The sequence below is a fragment of the Acipenser ruthenus genome, chromosome 4 (assembly GCF_902713425.1).
Source record: "Acipenser ruthenus chromosome 4, fAciRut3.2 maternal haplotype, whole genome shotgun sequence".
NCBI classification, from domain to species: Eukaryota; Metazoa; Chordata; class Actinopteri; order Acipenseriformes; family Acipenseridae; genus Acipenser; species Acipenser ruthenus.
Window position 1 is genome coordinate 89,199,012 of NC_081192.1, and position 23,997 is coordinate 89,223,008.

Consider the following 23,997-nt stretch of genomic DNA (forward strand, 5'->3'; position numbering starts at 1 on the left):
ATAATTACGCTGTTAATTTAAATAAACTTTATTAGATTTTTTTTTACGAAAAATAATGCATAGAGATATGTTGGTCAAAAAGTTCAATATGTGTGGAAATTACACCACAGTCGCCACACTGGTATTGTATCTCCGCCATTTTGAAATGCCCACGAGTAATCTCCTCAGAATGTTAGCTGACGTTATGAAGTGCTCTCGGCGTGCAGGTCGTTCAATAGAAAGCGCCACGTAACGCTCTGCCTATTGAATGCACCCCCAGGTGGTCACAGATGTGACTGGGAACAGTCTCACATGAGTTCTCTAGAAACAGGAAACCCAGACAAAGTCTTGATCAATGCAAGTTAGAGACAGCAGAAGTACTGCATTCCTTCGAACTGAAGACACCCTCAGATTTCAGACGCAGCCCAAATTTCCCACCCTCAATTTGAAGAAAAAATAAAACATCAAATCAATATGCATTTACAAAGATACAACCTCAATTACGCATATGAAGACAGTTTGCTGTCTGCTATCCCCGAGAGCATTACAGTTATGTGCTGCTTCTCATTTCCAGTCGTGATTAGTCGCACTTGTTTTTCTCCCAATTTGTAAACTGTGGTATTGCTTGGCATGTCGAAAAATACGGGGGTCTGATCAACATTTCCGATCTGTCCAAGCTGGTACAGTTTGTTAGAACAGAGCCTAATAACAAAACACTGAGATTGTAAAAGCTCTTCAAATTCCTCAGGAAGCTAATGATGCTTCTTTGAAAATGGCTGCCTGTATGTCATGGATGATTCGGGATCGGGCAGTAACGTTTTGGTTTGTCTTTTCTCTGCAGTAAGTCACATTGTTGCTTGTGTATTCGGGCAGTGATGTCTTTCTTCATCTTTTCTCGGCTGTCAGTCACGTTCCTGTTTTCGAATTTAAGACGCAGGCTATTTTTGAGAATAGAAAAATGGTTTAAAAACTGAGTCTTAAATTCGAAGGAATACGGTATCTAAATAATATTTAAGCAACACAACACAGAAACATTTCAAATGTCTGTAAACACCATATGTGCAAAAAAACAAAACAAGCTTGAAATGGCATTCAAAGTTACATAACTTTTTTTAACTGGCTCAAGGCACTCAAACGCACCCCCAGTGCTACAGCATTGTGGTTCAGCTTATCATAAACCTCCTCAAACAGCAGATTAGTTGGTGAGGAAGGGTCGGATTCTTCGTATGTTGCTCAGGAAGAATAGGCAAGTGCGTGCCAGAGTGGAGATGTGCTGGGAATAAGAGAGGCAGGGGTCCAGGGTGACTCCGAGGTTCTGAGAGATCAGAGGAGGAGGAGGGAGAGAAAAGGAGGTCTGATTTAGATAGGTTGAGTTTGAGCTAAATAAAGCTAACAAACATTGTATTCATAGGAAATAAATATGAACCACTTACTGCGGCTGAGGTAATCTGTGAAAATATGGTGCAAGACTGCCTCCTGCTTGATGGTTGGCAGTGCTGGCTCTTTTATCCTAGAAATATGAAGTGTTATCTAAAGTGATTTCTAAAGTGATTGTGGCTAACAAAATAATTCCATAAATCTTACCCTTTTTGCACTTCTATTAGATACATAGGTATCAAATGTGCAGTTTAGAAAGAACACATTTTAGAGCAAACATTTTCATTTTAAAACATGATGTGTGGTACTGAGAGATTATACACGCATGCAAACTGTACTGTGTAGCTTTTAAAAAGGAGTTATGCATGCTTCACAGTGTTTTATTTAAATAAAGTGCAATTCGCCACATAACGCTCTGCCTATTGAATGCACCCCCAGGTGGTCACAGATGTGACTGGGAACAGTCTCACATGAGTTCTCTAGAAACAGGAACCCCAGACAAATAGTCTTGATCAATGCAAGTTAGAGACAGCAGAAGTACTGCATTCCTTCGAACTGAAGACGCCCTCAGATTTCAGACGCAGCCCAAATTTCCCACCCTCAATTTGAAGAAAAAATAAAACATCAAATCAATATGCATTTACAAAGATACAACCTCAATTACGCATATGAAGACAGTTTGCTGTCTGCTATCCCCGAGAGCATTACAGTTATGTGCTGCTTCTCATTTCCAGTCGTGATTAGTCACACTTGTTTTTCTCCCAATTTGTAAACTGTGGTATTGCTTGGCATGTCGAAAAATACGGGGGTCTGATCAGCATTTCCGATCTGTCCAAGCTGGTAGTGTTTGTTAGAACAGAGCCTAATAACAAAACACTGAGATTGTAAAAGCTCTTCAAATTCCTCAGGAAGCTAATGATGCTTCTTTGAAAATAGCTGCCTGTATGTCATGGATGATTCGGGATCGGGCAGTAACGTTTTGGTTTGTCTTTTCTCTGCAGTAAGTCACATTGTTGCTTGTGTATTCGGGCAGTGATGTCTTTCTTCATCTTTTCTCGGCTGTCAGTCACGTTCCTGTTTTCGAATTTAAGACGCAGGCTATTTTTGAGAATAGAAAAATGGTTTAAAAACGGAGTCTTAAATTCGAAGGAATACGGTATCTAAATAATATTTAAGCAACACAACACAGAAACATTTCAAATGTCTGTAAACACCATACGTGCAAAAAAACAAAACAAGCTTGAAATGGCATTCAAAGTTACATAACTTTTTTTAACTGGCTCAAGGCACTCAAACAGCACCCCCAGTGCTACAGCATTGTGGTTCAGCTTATCATAAACCTCCTCAAACAGCAGATTCCTACATTAAAAAAAGCAACAACTCACAAACAGCAACTGACAAAGAATTGTGAGGGTCTGGAACCAACTCCCCAATAATGTTGTTGAAGCTGACAACCTGGGATCCTTCAAGAAGCTGCTTGATGAGATTCTGGGATCAATAAGCTACTAACAACCAAACGAGCAAGATGGGCCGAATGGCCTCCTCTCGTTTGTAAACTTTCTTATGTTCTTATGTTCTAAAGGAACAACAAAACTGCTGTCCTATAAAACATCATTTCAGAGAAATTGTTTTCTTCTAAAATAACAGCAACAGTTTAAATACCAACAGAATTTACTGCACACGTCACATTGCCGTTTTCCTTCATGACTATTTACAGCACCAGTTGCACGTTCAGTATGATACAGTCCTTTAAAGTAAATCTATCTTAATGATGCAAGGTTGCTAGAAAGTAGGAACACAATGGCCTTACGTTTTATTGAATTTGAAGCTGCAGGTGACACAAAGTGGTATTGTTTTCAAAACAGAAAGAAATAAAAATGTTATACACTGTGTAGTCTTTTACATCGTAGTTCAATAGATAATAGTGAGAGACATAAGGTCCCTATATTGAAACAAATGGATGCCTAATGGGCCACTTAGCCTTCTAAGGGCATCAAAATAGCTCAGTTTTCCAATTGCTAATTCAACCAAGGTATTATTAGGTATTGGGTATTATTATTAGTATTATTATTATTGTTTAATGTATTTCTGTTTATTTTTATAGTTAAATGTAGTTTGGCAGGGACGATGTTTGCTTTTCGTCTCAGCCAAAATACCTCAGTAAGAATGCGTGGTCGGCAGCTAATCATTTATTGACAAACTGGCCTTTGACCACACTCATTAAAAAAACCTGTGCCGGATATGGTTGAAGGGTAAACGAGGTAATTGACAACCAGTTAATCCCTCGACCACTATATATACCAGAGCTGTATGCTGGAAGGGTTGGAGAGTTGAGAGTTGTGGAGAAAGAAGACGGAGACAGTAAGAGAAATAACAATTGCTACTCATGCTGGAATAAGACCAGCACGATACTTGTTAGAATTATTGTGTTTGGTTATTTTGGCCACCGTGACGTTTTGTTTTGTGTATTTTTGTTTATTTTTTATTTAATAAATAAGAGCGCATTTGTGACTCAACCCGCAGTACTGAGCCTATGTTTACTTCCTGGTCTGATGTCACCCACCAGCCATTTGTGACATATGGTGTCAGAGTGGGATAACAGCGCCTTTACGTACTCAGGCCAGGAAAGTACGTGGGGAATCACCCTGGACTGGGTGATTGAAAAAGAGGAGTTTCTACAGGTGCTGTCTGAAGAGGTGAGTCTTGAGGAGGCGCCGGAAGATGGTCATGGACTGGGCAGTCCTGACATCTGTAGGAAGGTCATTCCACCACTGCGGGGCGAGGGTGGAGAAGGAGTGGGCTCTGGAGGCAGGGGAGCGTAGAGGAGGTAGAGCCAGTCTTCTAGTGCAGGAGGAGCGGAGAGGTCGAGTGGGGATGTAGGGAGAGATGAGGGTCTGGAGGTAGCTGAGTGCTGTCTGGTCAAGGCATCTGTAGGCGAGTACAAGAGTCTTGAACTGGATGCGAGCGGTGATCGGGAGCCAGTGGAGTGAGTGGAGCAGTGGAGTTGCGTGGGAGAAGTGAGGTAGAGAGAACATCAGGTGAGCAGCGGAGTTCTGGGTGAGCTGGAGCGGACGGGTGGCGGACGCAGGGAGGCCAGCCAGGAGGGAGCTGCAGTAGTCTAGGCGGGAGAGTACCAGGGCCTGGACCAGGAGTTGGGTGGCGTAGTTGGTGAGGAAGGGTCGGATTCTTCGTATGTTGCTCAGGAAGAATAGGCAAGTGCGTGCCAGAGTGGAGATGTGCTGGGAATAAGAGAGGCAGGGGTCCAGGGTGACTCCGAGGTTCTGAGAGATCAGAGGAGGGGGAGGAGGAGGAGGGAGAGGTCTGATTTAGATAGGTTGAGTTTGAGCTAAATAAAGCTAACAAACATTGTATTCATAGGAAATAAATATGAACCACTTACTGCGGCTGAGGTAATCTGTGAAAATATGGTGCAAGACTGCCTCCTGCTTGATGGTTGGCAGTGCTGGCTCTTTTATCCTAGAAATATGAAGTGTTATCTAAAGTGATTTCTAAAGTGATTGTGGCTAACAAAATAATTCCATAAATCTTACCCTTTTTGCACTTCTATTAGATACATAGGTATCAAATGTGCAGTTTAGAAAGAACACATTTTAGAGCAAACATTTTCATTTTAAAACATGATGTGTGGTACTGAGAGATTATACACGCATGCAAACTGTACTGTGTAGCTTTTAAAAAGGAGTTATGCATGCTTCACAGTGTTTTATTTAAATAAAGTGCAATTCGCCACATAACGCTCTGCCTATTGAATGCACCCCCAGGTGGTCACAGATGTGACTGGGAACAGTCTCACATGAGTTCTCTAGAAACAGGAACCCCAGACAAATAGTCTTGATCAATGCAAGTTAGAGACAGCAGAAGTACTGCATTCCTTCGAACTGAAGACTCCCTCAGATTTCAGACGCAGCCCAAATTTCCCACCCTCAATTTGAAGAAAAAATAAAACATCAAATCAATATGCATTTACAAAGATACAACCTCAATTACGCATATGAAGACAGTTTGCTGTCTGCTATCCCCGAGAGCATTACAGTTATGTGCTGCTTCTCATTTCAGGTCGTGATTAGTCACACTTGTTTTTCTCCCAATTTGTAAACTGTGGTATTGCTTGGCATGTCGAAAAATACGGGGGTCTGATCAGCATTTCCGATCTGTCCAAGCTGGTAGTGTTTGTTAGAACAGAGCCTAATAACAAAACACTGAGATTGTAAAAGCTCTTCAAATTCCTCAGGAAGCTAATGATGCTTCTTTGAAAATGGCTGCCTGTATGTCATGGATGATTCGGGATCGGGCAGTAACGTTTTGGTTTGTCTTTTCTCTGCAGTAAGTCACATTGTTGCTTGTGTATTCGGGCAGTGATGTCTTTCTTCATCTTTTCTCGGCTGTCAGTCACGTTCCTGTTTTCGAATTTAAGACGCAGGCTATTTTTGAGAATAGAAAAATGGTTTAAAAGCTACAGCATTGTGGTTCAGCTTATCATAAACCTCCTCAAACAGCAGATTCCTACATTAAAAAAGCAACAACTCACAAACAGCAACTGACAAAGAATTGTGAGGGTCTGGAACCAACTCCCCAATAATGTTGTTGAAGCTGACATCCTGGGATCCTTCAAGAAGCTGCTTGATGAGATTCTGGGATCAATAAGCTACTAACAACCAAACGAGCAAGATGGGCCGAATGGCCTCCTCTCGTTTGTAAACTTTCTTATGTTCTAAAGGAACAACTAAACTGCTGTCCTATAAAACATCATTTCAGAGAAATTGTTTTCTTCTAAAATAACAGCAACAGTTTAAATACCAACAGAATTTACTGCACACGTCACATTGCCGTTTTCCTTCATGACTATTTACAGCACCAGTTGCACGTTCAGTATGATACAGTCCATTAAAGTAAATCTATCTTAATGCTGCAAGGTTGCTAGAAAGTAGGAACACAATGGCCTTACGTTTTATTGAATTTGAAGCTGCACCAAATTAAACACAAAAGGGTTGATTTATTAAGCTTTTGCTCCAGTGTAATGTTTGCAGCATTCCACCATGAGGAATAAAAAGCTAGTATTGTTAACTAATTACTACCATTCATTCAAATTCAAGTACAGAACCGGTTACACATTGTTAATTTTACCTCACTTAAGATGCTCTCCAGAGTAGGTGGTGCTTCTACCTGAGGGATGTTATACTCCTTGTCGTCCAGCTAAAAGGTAAGCAGGGATTTTTCAACATAACCTAAAAATGGCATTGAATGGATTGTGGGATAAGTTAACAAAATATTAAGTTCAGCGAGCTGTAAGGACAACACCCTGGGAGGAAAATCTTAATAAAATACAATATAATGTATTATTGTTATTATTGTGCTACTGCTTCAATTGAACTGGACCCTGTATCATTCATAACACCTTCATAAAGGCTACATAACACAGTAAAACTACATAAATATAAAATGCCAAGAACAGAGGGAGCAGTTTCACTGGCTAATACAGCATGGAACGAGGGTAGATTCACTTAACAACCAATTCACTTTGGGTGGAATGGGGTATGGTAGGGTAGGGTAGGGTTTTATGAGCACCATAACACACTACAGAGTGTTGAAATACCGTCCAACATCCACAGACCCATGCTGTTCAATGGCACTTGGCATCCCCTACTGATTAACACCCCTAGCCCTGTGGCTAATGGATGATATTTGAATACCCTGCCATGTGTTATTGCTTTCATAACCACTTTGAAAACTTAAAATGTGTTGTCAGAACAATAATGTACCACGATAACGCTCTATATAATAAAGTTCAATAGTTACAGTAAAAGTAAAAGTGTAATAACTACACATGCTTAATTTGCAATTGTAGTGCATTTGGGTTTTAATTTTTTTTTTATGAATTCTTATAAATTATGTCAGTTTTATGTGTGGTACTGAGAGATTATACACGCATGCAAACTGTACTGTGTAGCTTTTAAAAAGGAGTTATGCATGCTTCACAGTGTTTTATTTAAATAAAGTGCAATTCTTATCATTATCAAGGGTATACAATGTGAGTTAATACAATACAAGTTTTGTGTGTGATATTAAGAGAATATGTCACTTGGACATATGGAACAATACTTTGTTCAATCTCAATAGCACTTACTGTGAAGCACTTTCGAATTACGATTAAACGTCCATACAGTACAGTCCGTAGGCAGAGATATGAAAACACAGCATTTCCTGCTTCGCATTTGTCTTGGGAGAATGACTTGAGGTATTTCAACAAATCGGTCTTGTTGCGGTATCATATGAGGAAGTGTGTGTGTGTGTGTAGCCTATAGGAACCTATGACATGGATTTAATCTGGTTTATATAGAACAAATAGAAGAACGAAGTAACGTTTAGTTTACCAGTAATCCAAAGTGCAGTGGGAAATAACCTGGCTTCCGTTAATCGGCATATCCTCTACTCTGGTGTGTGCAGCATGTGATGATGTAATTATTATTGAACATGTTTTAAACTGCAACAAACGACTGCTTTATTATGTAAATGCATATTTTCGTACCTCTTCAGCCTCTGGCAAACTGATCCCTGAAAATATATCAGAACTGGACGGTCCTCTCCCTCATTTTCTGACATTCTATTAACACCAGAAAAACACAGTGCACTAGTTTGGAGCAGTCTGAATCATGCGAGTGAACGATTAGATTACGTGATGTGGCTGTTCGCGTGACTGAAGTACGGACTACAGACCAAAACAATTTAATTTAACTTAATTTAATTTAATTTAATTTAATTTAATTTAATTTAATTTAATTTAATTTAGGTAAATGTTTGCGTTGTTTATTTTGTTTTTTTTATTTGCATTAGGTTAATTTAATTGCAATTATTGTATTTGTTGATTGTACAATGGTTGATTATTTAAATAATTGTATTATTCAACAAATTCAACAGATAACGTAATGTGACTCCACTTCCTTGCCAAGGTCCTGAAGCGTGCGTAGCGTACTCTCCAGGTAAACAACATAAACATGTTGAAAGCAGCTAACTCTTATAAAAAACAGTTTACCAAAAATTTCAGCACACAATCAAATACACACAATAGGCCTACTACAGTCAGTTTTACTGTTGATGGACATTTTGAAATTGCAGTTGGTCAGCCTGTAGATGGCGCCATCGTTATGTGAAAAATATGTCATTGTCCACTGATCTCAACAGATTCATCCCTCATACATTTTTTGACCTATTTATTTCTGGTCTTCAAAAACAAATTATACATAGTTCTGTATTTGTTGTTATGGGCATTTAATTTACTCATCTGTACCCAACAAATACAGACAATATACTGTGTCACATTATTGATAGAGAACAAAAAACATAAATTCAAACTGGGCGTATAACTTGTGTTATTGATATGCATGAACGATTTTAATGATTTTCTAAGGATTTTTTATTTCTCTAATTTACTGAAGTTCAATAATAAGAGAAAGAAAGCTTGAGTTAGTGTTAACCCTGGAGTGCCCACGACATCTCACGGTGCCAAAAGAATAGAACTTCGTCAGTTCAAATGACATTCTACCGCAATGTTTGAATAGCAGTTAGAGAATGCCAGTCAGTTAGTAGAAACCGTAAGTAAAAGTAAAATGCGATCATCTTATTATACAGTAAGTATGGCCCCTTCTTAAATAAGCGGCAGTTGCTAATATTATTATTGTCGTAGTCTTTGACTGTTTTGTACAATTTAATATCAAGCTAGGTAATTAGAGAATGGATTTTAAAACCGAAATAAGAAGGCTTTTAAAATGTAAATAAATACATTTAAGTACAGTATGCTGGGATTTTAACATATATCTGTTAACTGATTAGGCCCATTGACATTGGCATTATAAATAACTATGAGATGGGCTGAACTATGCATGTATTTGGCTTTTCCTAGAGATTAAATCATGGCAGGCAAAAAGAAAGAACTTCAACTACAGGTATGCATACATTTTAACAAAATGTCATATTTTGATACAGAATCATGAAAAAGTATGGTATTTGTTAAATATACACTTTATTAGGACCTATTGCTTATCATTTGCCTTTCACCATTTCGGGCAGTGTAGATTGATTATAATTGTGCAGCTCCTATAGCTTTATAGTGCAGCAGGGATCACGTCACATGACCTAATAAATTGGATGGGCCGTGTATTTTTAGGTATTTACTGTATGTTCAAGTGGTATAATGGCATTGTGTGGCTTCAAAAATGTAATATGTTTTTATGGTGTCATTTTTTTTTTTAGTTTGTAATTACCAATCAGGAACATTGGCACGAGGTTATGTCAGCTAAAGGCTTAACAGGTGTGTGCAGATCTGACATTTTATTATCATCAGAATTAACCATTTTTTGTATCATTTTATTATACAGTATAATATCATTGTCAAAAATCCCTTAGAATTAAAGTGAAAGTCGCTTAAGTTATACAACAGGCCTATCCTCCAAAATGCATGTTGTTTTGTGCATTGTGGGAAATGACAAAATTCATGTTTCTTTTCATTGAACACATTCCATTGAATGGCAATCACCCAATGTCAGGAAAGGTCATATTACCTGTAACAAATGTAATTAATGGGGAGAGAAAGCAAAGTGCAGTACATACAATACTGTATGTCAAACTTACAGTATATTGTTATGGTAGGATACAAATGTAATGAAAGGTGTTTTTTTTTTTTTTTTTTTTTTAAAGCCTCAACAAAGAAACAAAATAATTGTAGTTGAATTTGGGCAGCAGTGTGGAGTAGTGGTTAGGGCTCTGGACCGTAGGGTCATGGTTTCACTCCCTGGTTGGGGACACTGCTGCTGTACCCTTGAGCAAGGTAGTTTACCTAGATTGCTCCAGTAAAAAAAAACAACTGTATAAATGGGCAATTGTATGTAAAAAATAACGTGTAAAAAAATATATATAATTGTATGTAAAAAATAATGTGATATCTTGTAACAATTGTAAGTCGCCCTGGATAAGGGCGTCTGCTAAGAAATAAATAATAATAATAACTAAAGACAATTATTCTCTGTAGTTACAGAGGCATTTATTGAATCTTTAAAACCTTACACTTTATCTCAGAAGGTATATTTGCCAGTCTGATCCTGACTAGTGGGTCCTATTTAAAAACAAATTAAAGATCACTCCTATGTTTAGTTGTAGATGTATATCAAGATTGGTGTGGACCATGCAAAGCAGTGCTGAGTCTGTTTAGAAAGCTTAAAACTGAAATTGGGGATGAGCTGCTGCATTTTGCTGTGGTAAGTGAAACATCCATCGATACTCTATACTACACTCCATACTGCACAGAGCAGTCAGTAGCTTCTAGCAGATTCACAGTTTTCATTTGTTTCACCACAATTTGTGCAGCGGTTTATCCAAATATAGTTAAGATTGTTGTATAGGAAATGAGTCCACTTAAAGATGGCTGTCATTACTAACCTGGGAAAACACATTTTTATAGCCATAATATTTTTGTAGTTGCTGACAACAAGGCAAATGGGTGATCCGATTCAGAACTGTGTTCAGTGTGGTGTTGTGGGAGTCATAAAACAACTACAAATGCTATAACATAATCTAACATCTAATCTAATATTTTTTTCAGTACAACTGCACTATGTCTGAATGCTATATGGCAGTAGGCCATTAAATCTAAAGTGAAAATAGAAATTGTTACCCTGAAGTAGCAGTAGTCAAATCTGTTTTTGTGCTCACCTGGACAAAGTGGTCACCTCTGTTTACTAGTCAATGAACCTTAGAACAGACACATAAACAGCCATCTCTTAGCAGTTAGAAATGTTCAGTTTGTTTAATAGATAATAGAGGGAAATACAGTTTTACTTGTTATATCAGTTTTTTTTTTTTAATTATTATTATTTTTAACTTTTCACTGCCAAGATTTCAAACCAGTTGCTGGAAAACCTAGACTGATGATGAATACCAATCAGTTTCTTTTACTTTTAGGCTGAAGCTAGCCATTTTCATACATTGGATGCCTTTAAAGGAAAATGCGAACCTGTCTTCCTGTTTTATTCTGTAAGTTTTATTTACTATGAGGCAAAGAAGTTTCCCAAGAGAGGGCACTTTGCTAACTAATGTTTGGGCAGTGTATAAATACCAGTCTGTTTCTTCTAACTATTATAAACATGATGGGTGAAGGATTGGATTGGCTTCTAGTAGTCTAAACATAATAATAATAATAATAATAATAATAATAATAATAATAATAATAATATTATTATTTTATTTTATATCGTGCCTTTCATGTGCAAATCTCAAGGTGCTTCACAAGAAGAAAAAAAAAAGCAATTTCATTTACTTAAAAAAAAAAAAAAAAGATGACTACATACAACAATGTCCAATAAAACAAGAAAAACATTAACTACATACAACAACACATAACAGGTCAGACAATAAAAGCCAAGGTATAAAAGTGGGTTTTCAGTTTAGATTTAAAAATACTTCGGAAGGTCATTCCACAGCCTAGGTGCTATACAGGAAAACGCTCAGCCACAAAAAGAACGCCGCTTAGTTCTAGCTACTGATAGTAGGCCAGTGTCCCAGTGTCAAAAGAATGAGGACTACGCATAGCAGTATATGGTGAAAGAAGGTCACAGATGTATTTTGGTGCTAACCCATGCAGAGCCTTAAAAGTTACTAGTAGGTTTTAAAATTTCACTCTGAATTCCACTGGAAAACAATGCAGGGAAACATAGTTCTGTTTTACCTAATTTAGCTGATTTTGCTTTATGACATGTTTCTGACAAATCTGAATATAAACAGTCTTCCTGTAGTAAATCATCTCAAAATTATTCTTAGCAATTTCCATTTTTATAGAGCATTACAAAAGCTAAATATTTCTGACGCTGTTTTACAGCATTATGTTGTGCCCTACTGCATTGATATTGGAATCGAGTAACTGTTTCTATCTCAAGACTATGACTTGAAATGTGTTTTAAATAGCTAACAACCATAGCAGCTGCTATGGCAAATAACTTTCTAATACATAACAACTGTAGCTGTCGAATGTCAACCAATTGTCGTTTGGCCAGTCATCTTTTAAATTGCCAAAAATATTTAACTGTTAGTAGTAGTGGACTTATGTTTACTTTTTGTTTTTGTTCTAATCACTTAAGGGTGGAAAAGCAGTGGCTATGGTGAAGGGAGTTAATGGCCCTCTTTTGCAAAAGACAATCTTAGAACATGTGCAAGAAGCAAAGAAGCAGCAAGAAATGGGTGACAAATACATTGAAGCACCAGTACGTTTTATATTTTTGTGGGTTTTTTTAAAATTATTATTATTACCGTCTTTTATTCATAACTTCAAAGGTATCAATCAGAATTCTAATGGAAAAAAAACATAGTCAAGCTGACAAACATTTTGGCTAGTGTTTTGTAATGTTGTATAATTTCTATCGTCTTATATATAATTACCCAGCTTTAACACAAGCGTGCATGTCGGTTTAAGGGCCAAGAAATTTCCCTCCTTGAGAGCACATTAGAAGTGCCACCAAATGAAGATACTCATGGACAAGAAGACAAGGTAGAAGCAGAGCAGAGAGGGCTAGAGGACAAAGAGGTTGTGGGTGAGCAAATCTAAAAATAACTGTCTACCGGAAGGGTGGACAAAAGTGAGTAACACACATGGGCTGTCAATAACTTATGCATCCCTTTGAGGAGAGCTTATATTTGCAATTTGCAAGTCCTCTGCAGTTACCACTTCTTCAGCTGCTAATATCTCCATACACCATTTCAGCTTGCAACTTTATATTTTTGTGTTGTGGAAACTCCTTGGGTAAAATCTAGCGACACCCTTCAAGTTGACCTGTTTCTTAAGATGGCTACCATACTGTGGTCAAGTGAGTTTCTGGATGATAAAGACAACTTGAAGGCTTGAAGATATTTGCTTCATGCTTGACACACAGCTGTATTTTGTGGTTATCTCGGTGAAGTTCAATGAAGGGTATTGTACAAAAAAAATGTACTCTGCAACCTAGGTGTTAATCTTTAAAAATGTGTTCTTATGTGAGGGCTTCCTATATATTGTGCTCTGTTCTAAACAGATTTGTCAGACGATTCCTACACTGTTGCCATTATAAAGCCTGATGCTGTGTCTCAGGGTAAAGTGAACGAAATCAAGAATAAAGTAAGTGCTTTGCCAACTCTGCTGTCTATCTGTCTGTCTGTTTGTCTATAAGAAACTATGTATTTTTCTAAAGATTAGTGTCTTACAAATATCAAAAAGCCTCCTAGGCCTATACTATTTTCAATATGATGACACATTATTTTCCAGTTGTGGTATGTATGTATTTTAAATGATTGGTTATGGAATATTACCATAAGTTTTTTTGTATTTTTACCAAAGCAGTGTTGTGTTTGGAACATGTCCCATGTCTGGGTGTTTATATTAGGTGGTGTGTAACAGGGGAAAGTGTTACGTATGTGGGCCGTCACTGAACAATACTGAGGCAGACAGCACTGGGTGTTGACACGCTGCACAGGCGTGCAGATTTAATAACACAAGTGCTGCCTCTAGGGTACCAGCAATGGTAGCCCTGGTGTCACATTTAATAAAGAAAACAAAACAAAGCTAAAAATAAGTTTTCCATACAAGGCGAGTGCTAGTTCCAATAAAAGGAATGTCCTGCTCCAGGAACCTACTACTCTATGCAAACCCTCTCTTTACACTGTTTGGGATCAACCTCCGCCTAAACTAACCTACTTCTGGGCTCCCAGAATCCCAGCCTTCTCACAGCAACTCCTGCCTCTTCATGCGGCCTCGACTAGACAATGCCTTCACAAGCACCGTCTTGCAGGGTTCCGTAGTAGTTAATCCTGCGGAGCGGACCCTCTCCTGGGTTGTGGTCGTGTGCAGGGGTAGGTGCTCCCGAGGTTAGTGCTGGCGCCATAGCTTCAGCTCCCAGGTTGATACAAGTCTGCAACACAACACGAAGCAAAACACAGCAAGCTTTCGCTCAGCGCCCATCTGTATGCAGTAGCCTCGAGCTGTGGCACAGAGGCTTTTTGAGCATGCAGCCTCACCGGGCACGCCCCCTAGCCAATCCAGACCTCCCGATCAGAAAGCACCAGGCAAGTCAATATCTAATTATATTTGCATTTGTGGTTATGGGCTGACATTGTTCTAGACTGATGCTGTTTGCTTTAACAACAGCCTACAGTTTCAGACAAAACTTGTATTTCATTTATAAAAACAGACTTAAAAAAAAAACATTATTAAAATAACTTATGTGTTTTGTGCCATATGGGCCCTTTTCAGAAAACTGTTTAAAGGAATGTTTTGTCAAGGTCTTTTTTAAGCTAATAGATTTTCTTGATGCAATCAGTGGGAATTGACTGGTGCTGGGTATAAGTTGATCAAATCAACTCCTTAGCCTATTAATGTTGTTTAAGTACATATTGGTTTACAATTGTCTTGTGTTATATTAAATACAGTAGTCAGCCTCTGTGACCCGCTCCGATACTAATAAAAACATATTTAGATTCACAGTTCTGGCTTGTAGCTCAATTGTGATCATAACTGGGAATTACAACTCACTCATGAAATGGCCTTTCGTGCTCTGAATTTCAGCACTACAGTATGACAAACATTTAAACATTTTAACAATTATACTGTTAAAATCAATAACACCTGACTGCATTTGAAGATACATCTGTGATCAGAACCTAAATAAATAGATCTAATATTTGTAGTTCTTGTGTTATTTATTCAATATGTTTTTTACACAGTGTTTTCACACCAATATTGTAAACTGTAAACTACAAAATGTATGACTTCTTTCATATAATGGTCCATTTAGATTGCCATTTTATCATGTTGCTAGCAGCTGGGATCACTTAGGCTTCTACCATGTTTGTTTTCGACTGAAGTAACAGTATGGTTTTGGTTGTTTTCTGTTTTGGTAAGGGGTGGACATTCTGCAATTATCTCATTACTTTAAACCTACCACTTTTTTATTTTTAAACTGAAAATACAATTTGAAGTTTCTGTCAGTTGTGATTGTAATACAATTCTTACTCTGAATAGGCACAGAACCATAAATACTTCCTGAACTGTTTTGATATGTTCACAGATAAAACTACGTTGTTGAAGCCACTTACTGTGTTAATATACTTACTGTATTAATATACTTAATATTTTGATAACTCAAGATAAGACAGGCTTGTACAAATGACTTTAATTTGTTTTATGCTTTTAATTGGGGGGAGAAGTATGAGAAAAACTGACCTTAGTCATCTAAACCTCCACAACATTAAAAACTCAGAACTAAAACCATTCTGTTTTTTTAGTTGCAAGAGGCTGGGTTCATTCTAGTCACCGAAGAACAGAGACACCTCACTGAAGAGCAAGCTAGAGATTTCTACCTTGACCAGGCTGGGCAGGTTAGAATTTCTTTCTGTATTTATTTGATCACTCCAGCCAGTACTGGAAAAAAAACAAAATTGAGATGTAGTCATTCAGATGTATCAACTACTCTTGAATCAGGAAAAACCTAACACGAGTTATTGACACATTAACAGGCTGACTTTCAGAGATTTTGTACACTGATATGCTCCTTGCTCGCTCCTTGTGCAAAAGTGGACTTTTTTCAATGAGTGTATTTTTGGATGTAAATGCAAAATGTCAAAGATACCAACTAAATTTATAATTGCTTTTAATTTATAAATGCTATTATACAGTAGTACAGAATAACTGCTAGAATATAATATAATATAAAGTGAATTCAAATAATAATGTATTTCACTGTGTTATTAGCAAACTGATTATTATCTTTTTCTATAGTCAGAGTTTGAGGACCTAGTCAAATTCATATCAAGTGGACCTTGTCATGTGCTGGTATTATCCAGAGGAACTGAAGTAAATAAAGATGTTCCTGCATGGAAAGAATTAATTGAACAATCTGATGTAGAACTTATGAAGGCACCCCCAAGGTAGGCAATGAAACATTGCTACTGTTTAAGAAAACGTTGAACAAGAATTATATTTGAATTCTGTTAATTCATGGATCATATTTAACACTTTATGCTTAAAGACAGTGATTATAGCTAACACAAGTTCCATATTTTCTTCACACATGCAGCTCCATTTACTGTATAGGTTTCAAATATGCAGTTTTGAAAGCAAATGTGCAGTTTAGCAAACATGTATCTTTATTTTAAAACATGATATCTGGCAGTATACTAGGTTCAGTAAATCTATGTTTGCATAGATTATTTGAGATTTTCTTGATTATTTTGAAAAGTGAAATTGATTACATTATTTTGTTAGCTAAACCAATTTATTAGTGCAGTGTTTAATTACCATACAAAATTTGACAGCTCACTTTTCAAAGCAATCCCTCTTCCACAGGCATCTTGTTGGCATCGTTAGTGAAGTTCTCAACACCAAGCTGTTTGATTTGGTTCTGTTGCCACATTTCCATCTGCACCATGACATTTTGTTCTAGTTTCATACTGGGGCTGCTGCTACTTCCATCTGCAGTCTACAGTTGTGTAGATTGTAGAGTGTATCTAATCTGCAACCGGACATTACACAAAAGTCAAAGAACACTTTATAAAATTGCTATTTATAAATTAATTCACCAGTCCAAAATATCCCTGCCAGTATAGTATACACCCTACATTTATCAACTTACATGGCCAATTGATAAGCCAATGGCTTCTGGCTAGCTTGAGTTCAAAAGCAACAAAAAGCTGCACAGATAGTGTAAGGAAACTGCTTGGACACTGGGATTTGAGATTACATTATATTTCTCTATGATGGTACTTTAAGAAAACCTACATGTTTTGACATTGACAGTTTTTTCTCCAATATGTGTTTCATAATTTTTTTGTGTCCGAAGTGGTCATAGTGAGAAACTAAAATACCAGGAGAGCAGCGATAGCAAAGAGCTGGCTAGCAGGGAGTTGGCGTTCTTCTTCCCATCTTTTGGCAAAGAGCAACAGAAAACAGGCACAGATGAAGCAATAACACCCAAAATACAAAACACACTGGCTCTTATTCGACCTGACCTCCTTAGAGAAAAGAAAAGTAAGTGTTCCTCAAAGCCCCAGCAACAGAAGTCTGAGTTGTTTTTCTTTGGTTTGGTTACTTTATTGTCCATTTCATTACTTTGTGAAAATATCATGCTTATGACATTTTGGAGCAAATAGCTTTTATTTAATAATAACAAACTTAGTTAAGAAGTGAGACACGTTTCAACAATAGGTGTTTTGTAAAACATTTTAGTAAGGTTCTCATCAAACACAGGTTCAACCTCATTAGTTCAGAACCAGTATTTGTTTTGGTGTGTATTCTCCATTGGCAGAAGCACGTTTGCTTTAAAAAGAGCATGCTTTTAAGTAGCCTTAACCCTGATAACATCCCATAAGTAAGCAACATCCTTTCCCCCTCAGAGGAGATCCTTCAGAAGATCAGAGAATCTGGCTTCACTATTGCAATGCAGAAAGAAATAATGCTAACAGAAGAGCAGGCAAAAGGATTTTATAGGGAGCACGTGGGCCAAGATTATTTTCCAGTCCTTATAAAGCATATGACAAGGTGACTCATTGCAGATCATTGTGCACCATAATTAAACTCTCATACTCTACTTATTACTATGACTAACATCACCCATGGTACATTTCAGTGGTCCTATTCTGGCATTAGCTTTAACACGAGAGGATGCAGTGCAGCACTGGAGGAATTTACTGGGCCCCAAAAAACTTGAAGATGCAAAAGAGAAGGCTCCAGAAAGGTAACATTTTTATTTTGGTTTGCAATACCAAATAACAAAACAGACAACAGCTGTGATAAAGGTAAATGATGGAATTGTATGAAGTGTTGTCATTATTATACAATGGGATCGTCCTCCTATTTAAATCAATGACCTCATAGCCATTGTATAATCGCAATATGGAACTCCAGGGGGTATGTGATTGTGGGATATCACCACTTTTTGGGCAGTTGCGTGTCAATATCCTGCAACGACACACACCCTTAAGTGCTATATTGCCTAATTATATGACAGTGCAATTGACTCACTTTCTTCTAACACGATTCCAAGTCATTATATCTGTACAGAATCAGTATATCCTTTGATAAACAACGTAAAAAGGCACAGCTCATCCTCCAACCACTGAAAGAAACTGACACAACTTGTTCTTTCAAAGTGCCTGTCTATCATATTTGATAAACACTGACCTGCACTTTCAAAGTGCCTGTCTATCATATTTGATAAACACTGACCTGCACTTTCAAAGTGCCTGTCTATCATATTTGATAAACACTGACCTGCACTTTCTTTCAGAAGACAAAATTCTCATACTTGATCGTATGCAGTTACTCGCCCTGGATAAGGGCGTCTGCGAAGAAATAAATAATAATAATAATAATAATAATAATAATAATAATAATAATAATAATAATAATAATACTGTACAGGTACTATGATTTGACTTTGATCTATGCTTTTTTGAAAAATGACTTTGCCCCAGCCCAACTTTTTCACTATTAATTTCCGTTTTTTAATAACCATGCGTAAATAATGCCTGAGGGACAATATTGTGGGTCACGTGAATAGAAAGAAAGAAAAAGCTGCCTAGAAGTAGTTGCTCTGTGCATTGAATGATTCAGGGTTAGGGCTAGGCTTCGGTTCAGATAACGAAGACGTGGAGTTTGGCGGTTTCAGATCAGATGATACAGACTCCGCAGACTATTTTACAGATTATTTTGGATGTTACTTGCAGAGATTATGTAAAGCCCTTTATTTTAGTGGACAGTCAATTTCACGTTTTATATATTTAAATGTGTTAACTACACTTCTTGATTCTTTACCGTGACTGTGTGCTGTGCTCTACCTTTTGAATTGTAAGCATGCCTTATTGTAAACGTAATCTTTCTACTTAATGTTAAAAATACTACCTCTGCAATAATGCCTGTAATTTCGCCTCTGCCTGAGTCAACACCCCCCTGACCCCCCCCTCGACTTTTGCCATAACAACAATATTAAATCAGATGCCTACAAAGAAATATATATATATATACTTCAATGGAAAGATTCCCTGCAGTCTGATTGGATGAACTAGAGGGATATAATCCCTAGTATATGCTCTTAGAATGTTTGTAACCGCACCACAAAAGCAAATCAAACAATATGTAACAACATGTTGTTTAATAACATGTTAACTGAAGAATGGGCAAGTCAAAACCTGGAAAATAATACGAGCACCTTGGAGATGTCAGCCGACACTGTAAAGTGTAAAGTAGTACAGAGAGGAGTGCTGTAGGGCAAACTGAAAAATCTATTTCTACTAGCAGGATGGTCAAATGTATGTTTAAAACCTAAATGGATTATATTAATCAGTTTTAACCCAACTTAAAGATATCTGAAGTATGAGTGCCCCGATATCCAAACTGCCCATCGATTCACTGGAGAAATATATAATGAAATGTCCAAAGAATCCACCAGCTTTCTAACTTTATCCACAAAGCAGACTATATCCAATCAATGTGATACAAATGCACTTGCAGGCCGTTAGGAAAAAATAAAATTGGACTGTTACATTGAAGTATAAAAGCAATAAGACCCTCAACATCGGGCATTACTAGGCATTATGGACCATTAACCTGCATCTCAGGCCCTATTACCCAAATGGCCCATAATGCCTCGTAATGCCCTCTGTGGCTGGTAATGCCCTCTGTGGCAATGCACCATTTCTGTGCAATGTGTTGCATTGTAATAAAAACTGCACTGATACTTACTTTTACTCTGATCACTTACAGTAATAAAATGTATTTGTAGTCCGCAGCGGTCAATACCACACTGGTACAGACCGAGGGGTGTGCTCTGTCAGTTCGTCTATTGACACTTGTTTGGTTTCAGCCTGCGTGCAGAGTTTGCCCTAGAGAACATCCCCATTAACCAGCTTCATGGCAGTTCTTCTCCTGAAGAAGCAAGGAAAGACCTTGAGTTTTTCTTTCCTGTTGAGCAGACTCTGGCTGTTATTAAACCAGATGCCTACAAAGAACATAAAGGTAATTGCTTATAATCTATCAATGTTTCAGTATCTATTTCTATAGGTTTTAGATTTAGGTTACTGTTTGACGCACCAAGAACTAAACAGGAAGTACAGAATATTCAGCCTTCTGGCACAGTAGGGTCTTTTAGAGCTACTTTTCATTTGTTAAAAACACATTTTTATCAACAGTTAAAACAGGTTGCTATAAATCATGCGAAAAGGCAAGATAGCAAGACCTAATAACTGATATCTAGGTAGTAAATGCCATACACTACCTTAAGACTATCATTGAAAGTCAGATATACACAGTACTGTACATGGCATAACATTTTTAAATGGCTTTTAAATATGAAACGAGTATGATCCTCGAGTGCCATAATCTATTCACTATAATATAAACGCTAAAGGAAACCATTAAGTTAGAAAACTCTGGTGTAGATGCCATAGGCCTGGTTGTACTAACAGTATCCTTTCCATAATCCAAGCTCTGATCCTGACCGTGTGGCGTGTTGTGTTGTAATAAAAATGGCACTGTTCTTGAACCAGATTTCAGCTCAAAAATGGATCCTCTTCTGGTGCAAAGTCCGGACTACATCCAGTTTCTCAACTGGAAAGAAATAGCCACTGCTTTTATTTCTAAGATCAATATTCATTACAAACATTTTATTTGTATTGTGTTTCCTTAGATGATATACTGAGCTATATTAAGGAAGCTGGGTTTAGTATATCACAGATGAAAGAGACTGTGTTAACAAAAGAAATGGCTGAAGGATTCTATAAGGATCACAGAGGGAAACCTTTTTTCGATCAACTAGTGCAATACATGTGTCAGTAAGTATATTTTACATAAAGCTTGTAATCCCTAGTTTAATTAAAAAAAAAACAAAACATTACTATAAATACTTAACCCCCTTTAAAGTTTGAATGCTATAACTGGTGTTAAAACAACGCACAAAACAAAATATGGGCTCACATTTTCAGTTTTCAAAGAATCACACGTGAAATGCATTTTTAGGTATTACGTATATTCTGGACTAATTTTTTTAAAGGTAACTCGCAAAATAGCGGATTGCCTCGGTGGTCATCTGTGACTTGCTGCAAAGTATGTTACTGTCTATAAACATATAAATAATTTAGGGAATTCAGCTTTTTTCTGTATAGCAGAGCTCAAAACTGCTGAAAGTGCCACCTATGGACCTGGTGAGCACTTCCCACTGCCCCATTATGTGACTGTGCTTTAACTTTTATTGTGTATAAAATAAACTTTGCAACACTTTATGTATGTAGGGGCCCATCGATGATGATAATTCTTAGCAAAGAGAATGCAGTACAGGAGTGGAGGGACATGATGGGTCCTACCGATCCAGAGCTGGCAAAGCAGTCCAATCCCAGCTCCCTTAGAGCTCAGTTTGCAAAGAGTATTTTGGAAAATGCCATACACGGCTCCTCTAATGTGGAACATGCCAAGAAGAATATTAATTTGATATTTGAGAATATTAATCTGGAATGATACATGTTTCAGGCATGTGCGTGTTAAAATTAAAATAACATCACCTACCGTATATTGATGTCTGGTCTGTTTTATGGGGTAGGTGTATGCAGGCAACTGCATAGGAACTTATTAGACTTCTGTGAGTGCCTTTTTGTGAACCAGGAGACCAGATGTTACTGCTGTTGATGCTCACAAGCATTTTTTAGACTTGTCATTCAGATAAATAAAATACATTTTATGAAATATAATTCCTATAGGAACTTAATTCTTACTTTTTAAATAAATAGTCTAATTAGTGCTAACTCAAGTAGAAGCACAAGAACTTTGCACAAAAATACCAACCAAGCACTAACACTCAAGTTTTTCTTATTTTCTTTTTTCTAAAGATGACCATAGTTTACAAATAGACAAACTTTACAGGGTAAAGCTGCAGAATAATTATTAGTTATTTTGATGACAAATTATTTGGTATACATAATACAAATTCATGTTTTGGGGCTGTATATATTAAATAACACATATTGTCAAGCATTGTAATCAAATTTAAGAAGAAATCTCACCAGAAAAGACTGCAGATTACAAATATTGTATATTCCTGACATAAATGTCACTGTTACTACACATCTAGATGTGCAATCTAAGTGAAAAGTGTTTCCAACTAACAAAACTTTTAATTTTGTAATTACTCAATTTAATCAAAAGTAACTGCAGAGCAACTTCAGTGTCAAAAAAAAAAGTCTGGCTTTATAATAAAAAATAGATTGTATATTATATTATATTGTATATTATATCTCTGCACTGGCTCGGTACACTCTGCTACAATTGCAACACAAATTTCACTCTTTAATTTTTTTATAGTGTTTTTTTTAATTTTTTTAATTTTTTTTAATTTTAATTTTTTTAAATAATAATTTTACCCCTGTTTTTCTACACAATCCACCTGGCCTTGATGTAGGGTCTCTGCTCATTGAGGTGAACCATACCAAGTAGATTTTACTCCCTAAATCTGCGGGAGTGCAAAGGCTGATGCAGCATTCCTTGTGTGCCCCCATTCAAGACCAGAAACTCAGTGAGGATGGGACAGTCTATTTATAGGTTTGCTTGTGGTATGCATCTTAGTGTAATTCACAATTAGCATGAACCTGAAATTACCAGTATGCAAAATGTTTTTTTCATTCAAATACTGAAGTGAATATGTGCTACAATTTGTGCTGCTTAGCACTAACATTTCTTCATGAATGCTGTTATAATTGTTGTATTCCGTTCAGAAATGTGTCCTTTGCATTTGCTTTAGAATAAGGTCCAATAAGTTATTCTGTGGTAAAAGCATAGACAATTCTAGTAAAGCTTTAGCAAGTATAAGCACAGAAAAAATGTCGACTGTTTTGTAAAATGCTTAATGACAGCCAAACATTCTGCCACATGTTGTTGTTTGTCTTTGTTAGATGTTTTATAACACTTTCGACGTGCTTTCGTTTGGCTCACCATCCATTAAAATGTACTTGCGCTTCCAGAAACAGTTGGCTCAAAAAGCAGATAGATTGACTTTGTATACTGGGTTGTCCATTATTCTTCTCCCTTCCCCTAGCTCTGTGGTTGCATGACATCTTTAATTCATCACCACAGAAAAAGCAACACCTACACTCCATTACTCAGCACCATTGTACACGGTAGCCACATTCTACTACACCCTTTTCTGGTTCCTTTAAGAGGGCAGGGTGTTCTTGCTAGAAATGAATAACAGTAGTTAGAGTTCATATTTTATTGCTTGCATTTTATGGAATATTACACAGTTCTCATAAACACTATTGCTGCCTCATATTTGACTCAGTGGTGATCCCACAAATTCACTAAGACACCCCTAGGTTGGAACAATTATGTAACACAAACTGTAACCTCATGAACAATATCTGTTTTCAAGAACTACTGATTCAGTTTAACCGCCTTAAATGGCAGGAGTGTCATCTCACATTCTCAATTACAATGTATGGTTATTATAGAGCTGTAATGTTTGCTTTTCTGGTCTGTGGGTAATAGATCAACATACCCATGTAGTTTGAGACCATGGGTGAAGTAATTACATATATGGAGAAGGAAAATTATGAATGGGGTTTTAGTAGCTT

At 37.1% G+C, this 23,997-nt stretch overlaps 1 protein-coding gene across 1 annotated transcript; it reads left to right on the forward strand.

The window, feature by feature from the left end:
- Window positions 1–9,284: 9,284 nt before the first annotated feature.
- Window positions 9,285–21,944, forward strand: LOC117400090 (thioredoxin domain-containing protein 6-like). The gene is made up of 15 exons (XM_059023445.1): window positions 9,285–9,317; window positions 9,625–9,682; window positions 10,522–10,625; window positions 11,329–11,400; window positions 12,501–12,623; window positions 12,833–12,950; window positions 13,428–13,510; window positions 15,673–15,765; window positions 16,166–16,314; window positions 17,226–17,413; window positions 17,779–17,923; window positions 18,012–18,119; window positions 20,247–20,398; window positions 21,069–21,213; window positions 21,670–21,944. The coding sequence occupies exons 1-15, from the start codon at window positions 9,285–9,287 to the stop codon at window positions 21,890–21,892; spliced, it is 1,794 nt and encodes a 597-aa protein (XP_058879428.1). The 3' UTR covers window positions 21,893–21,944.
- Window positions 21,945–23,997: the final 2,053 nt, after the last annotated feature.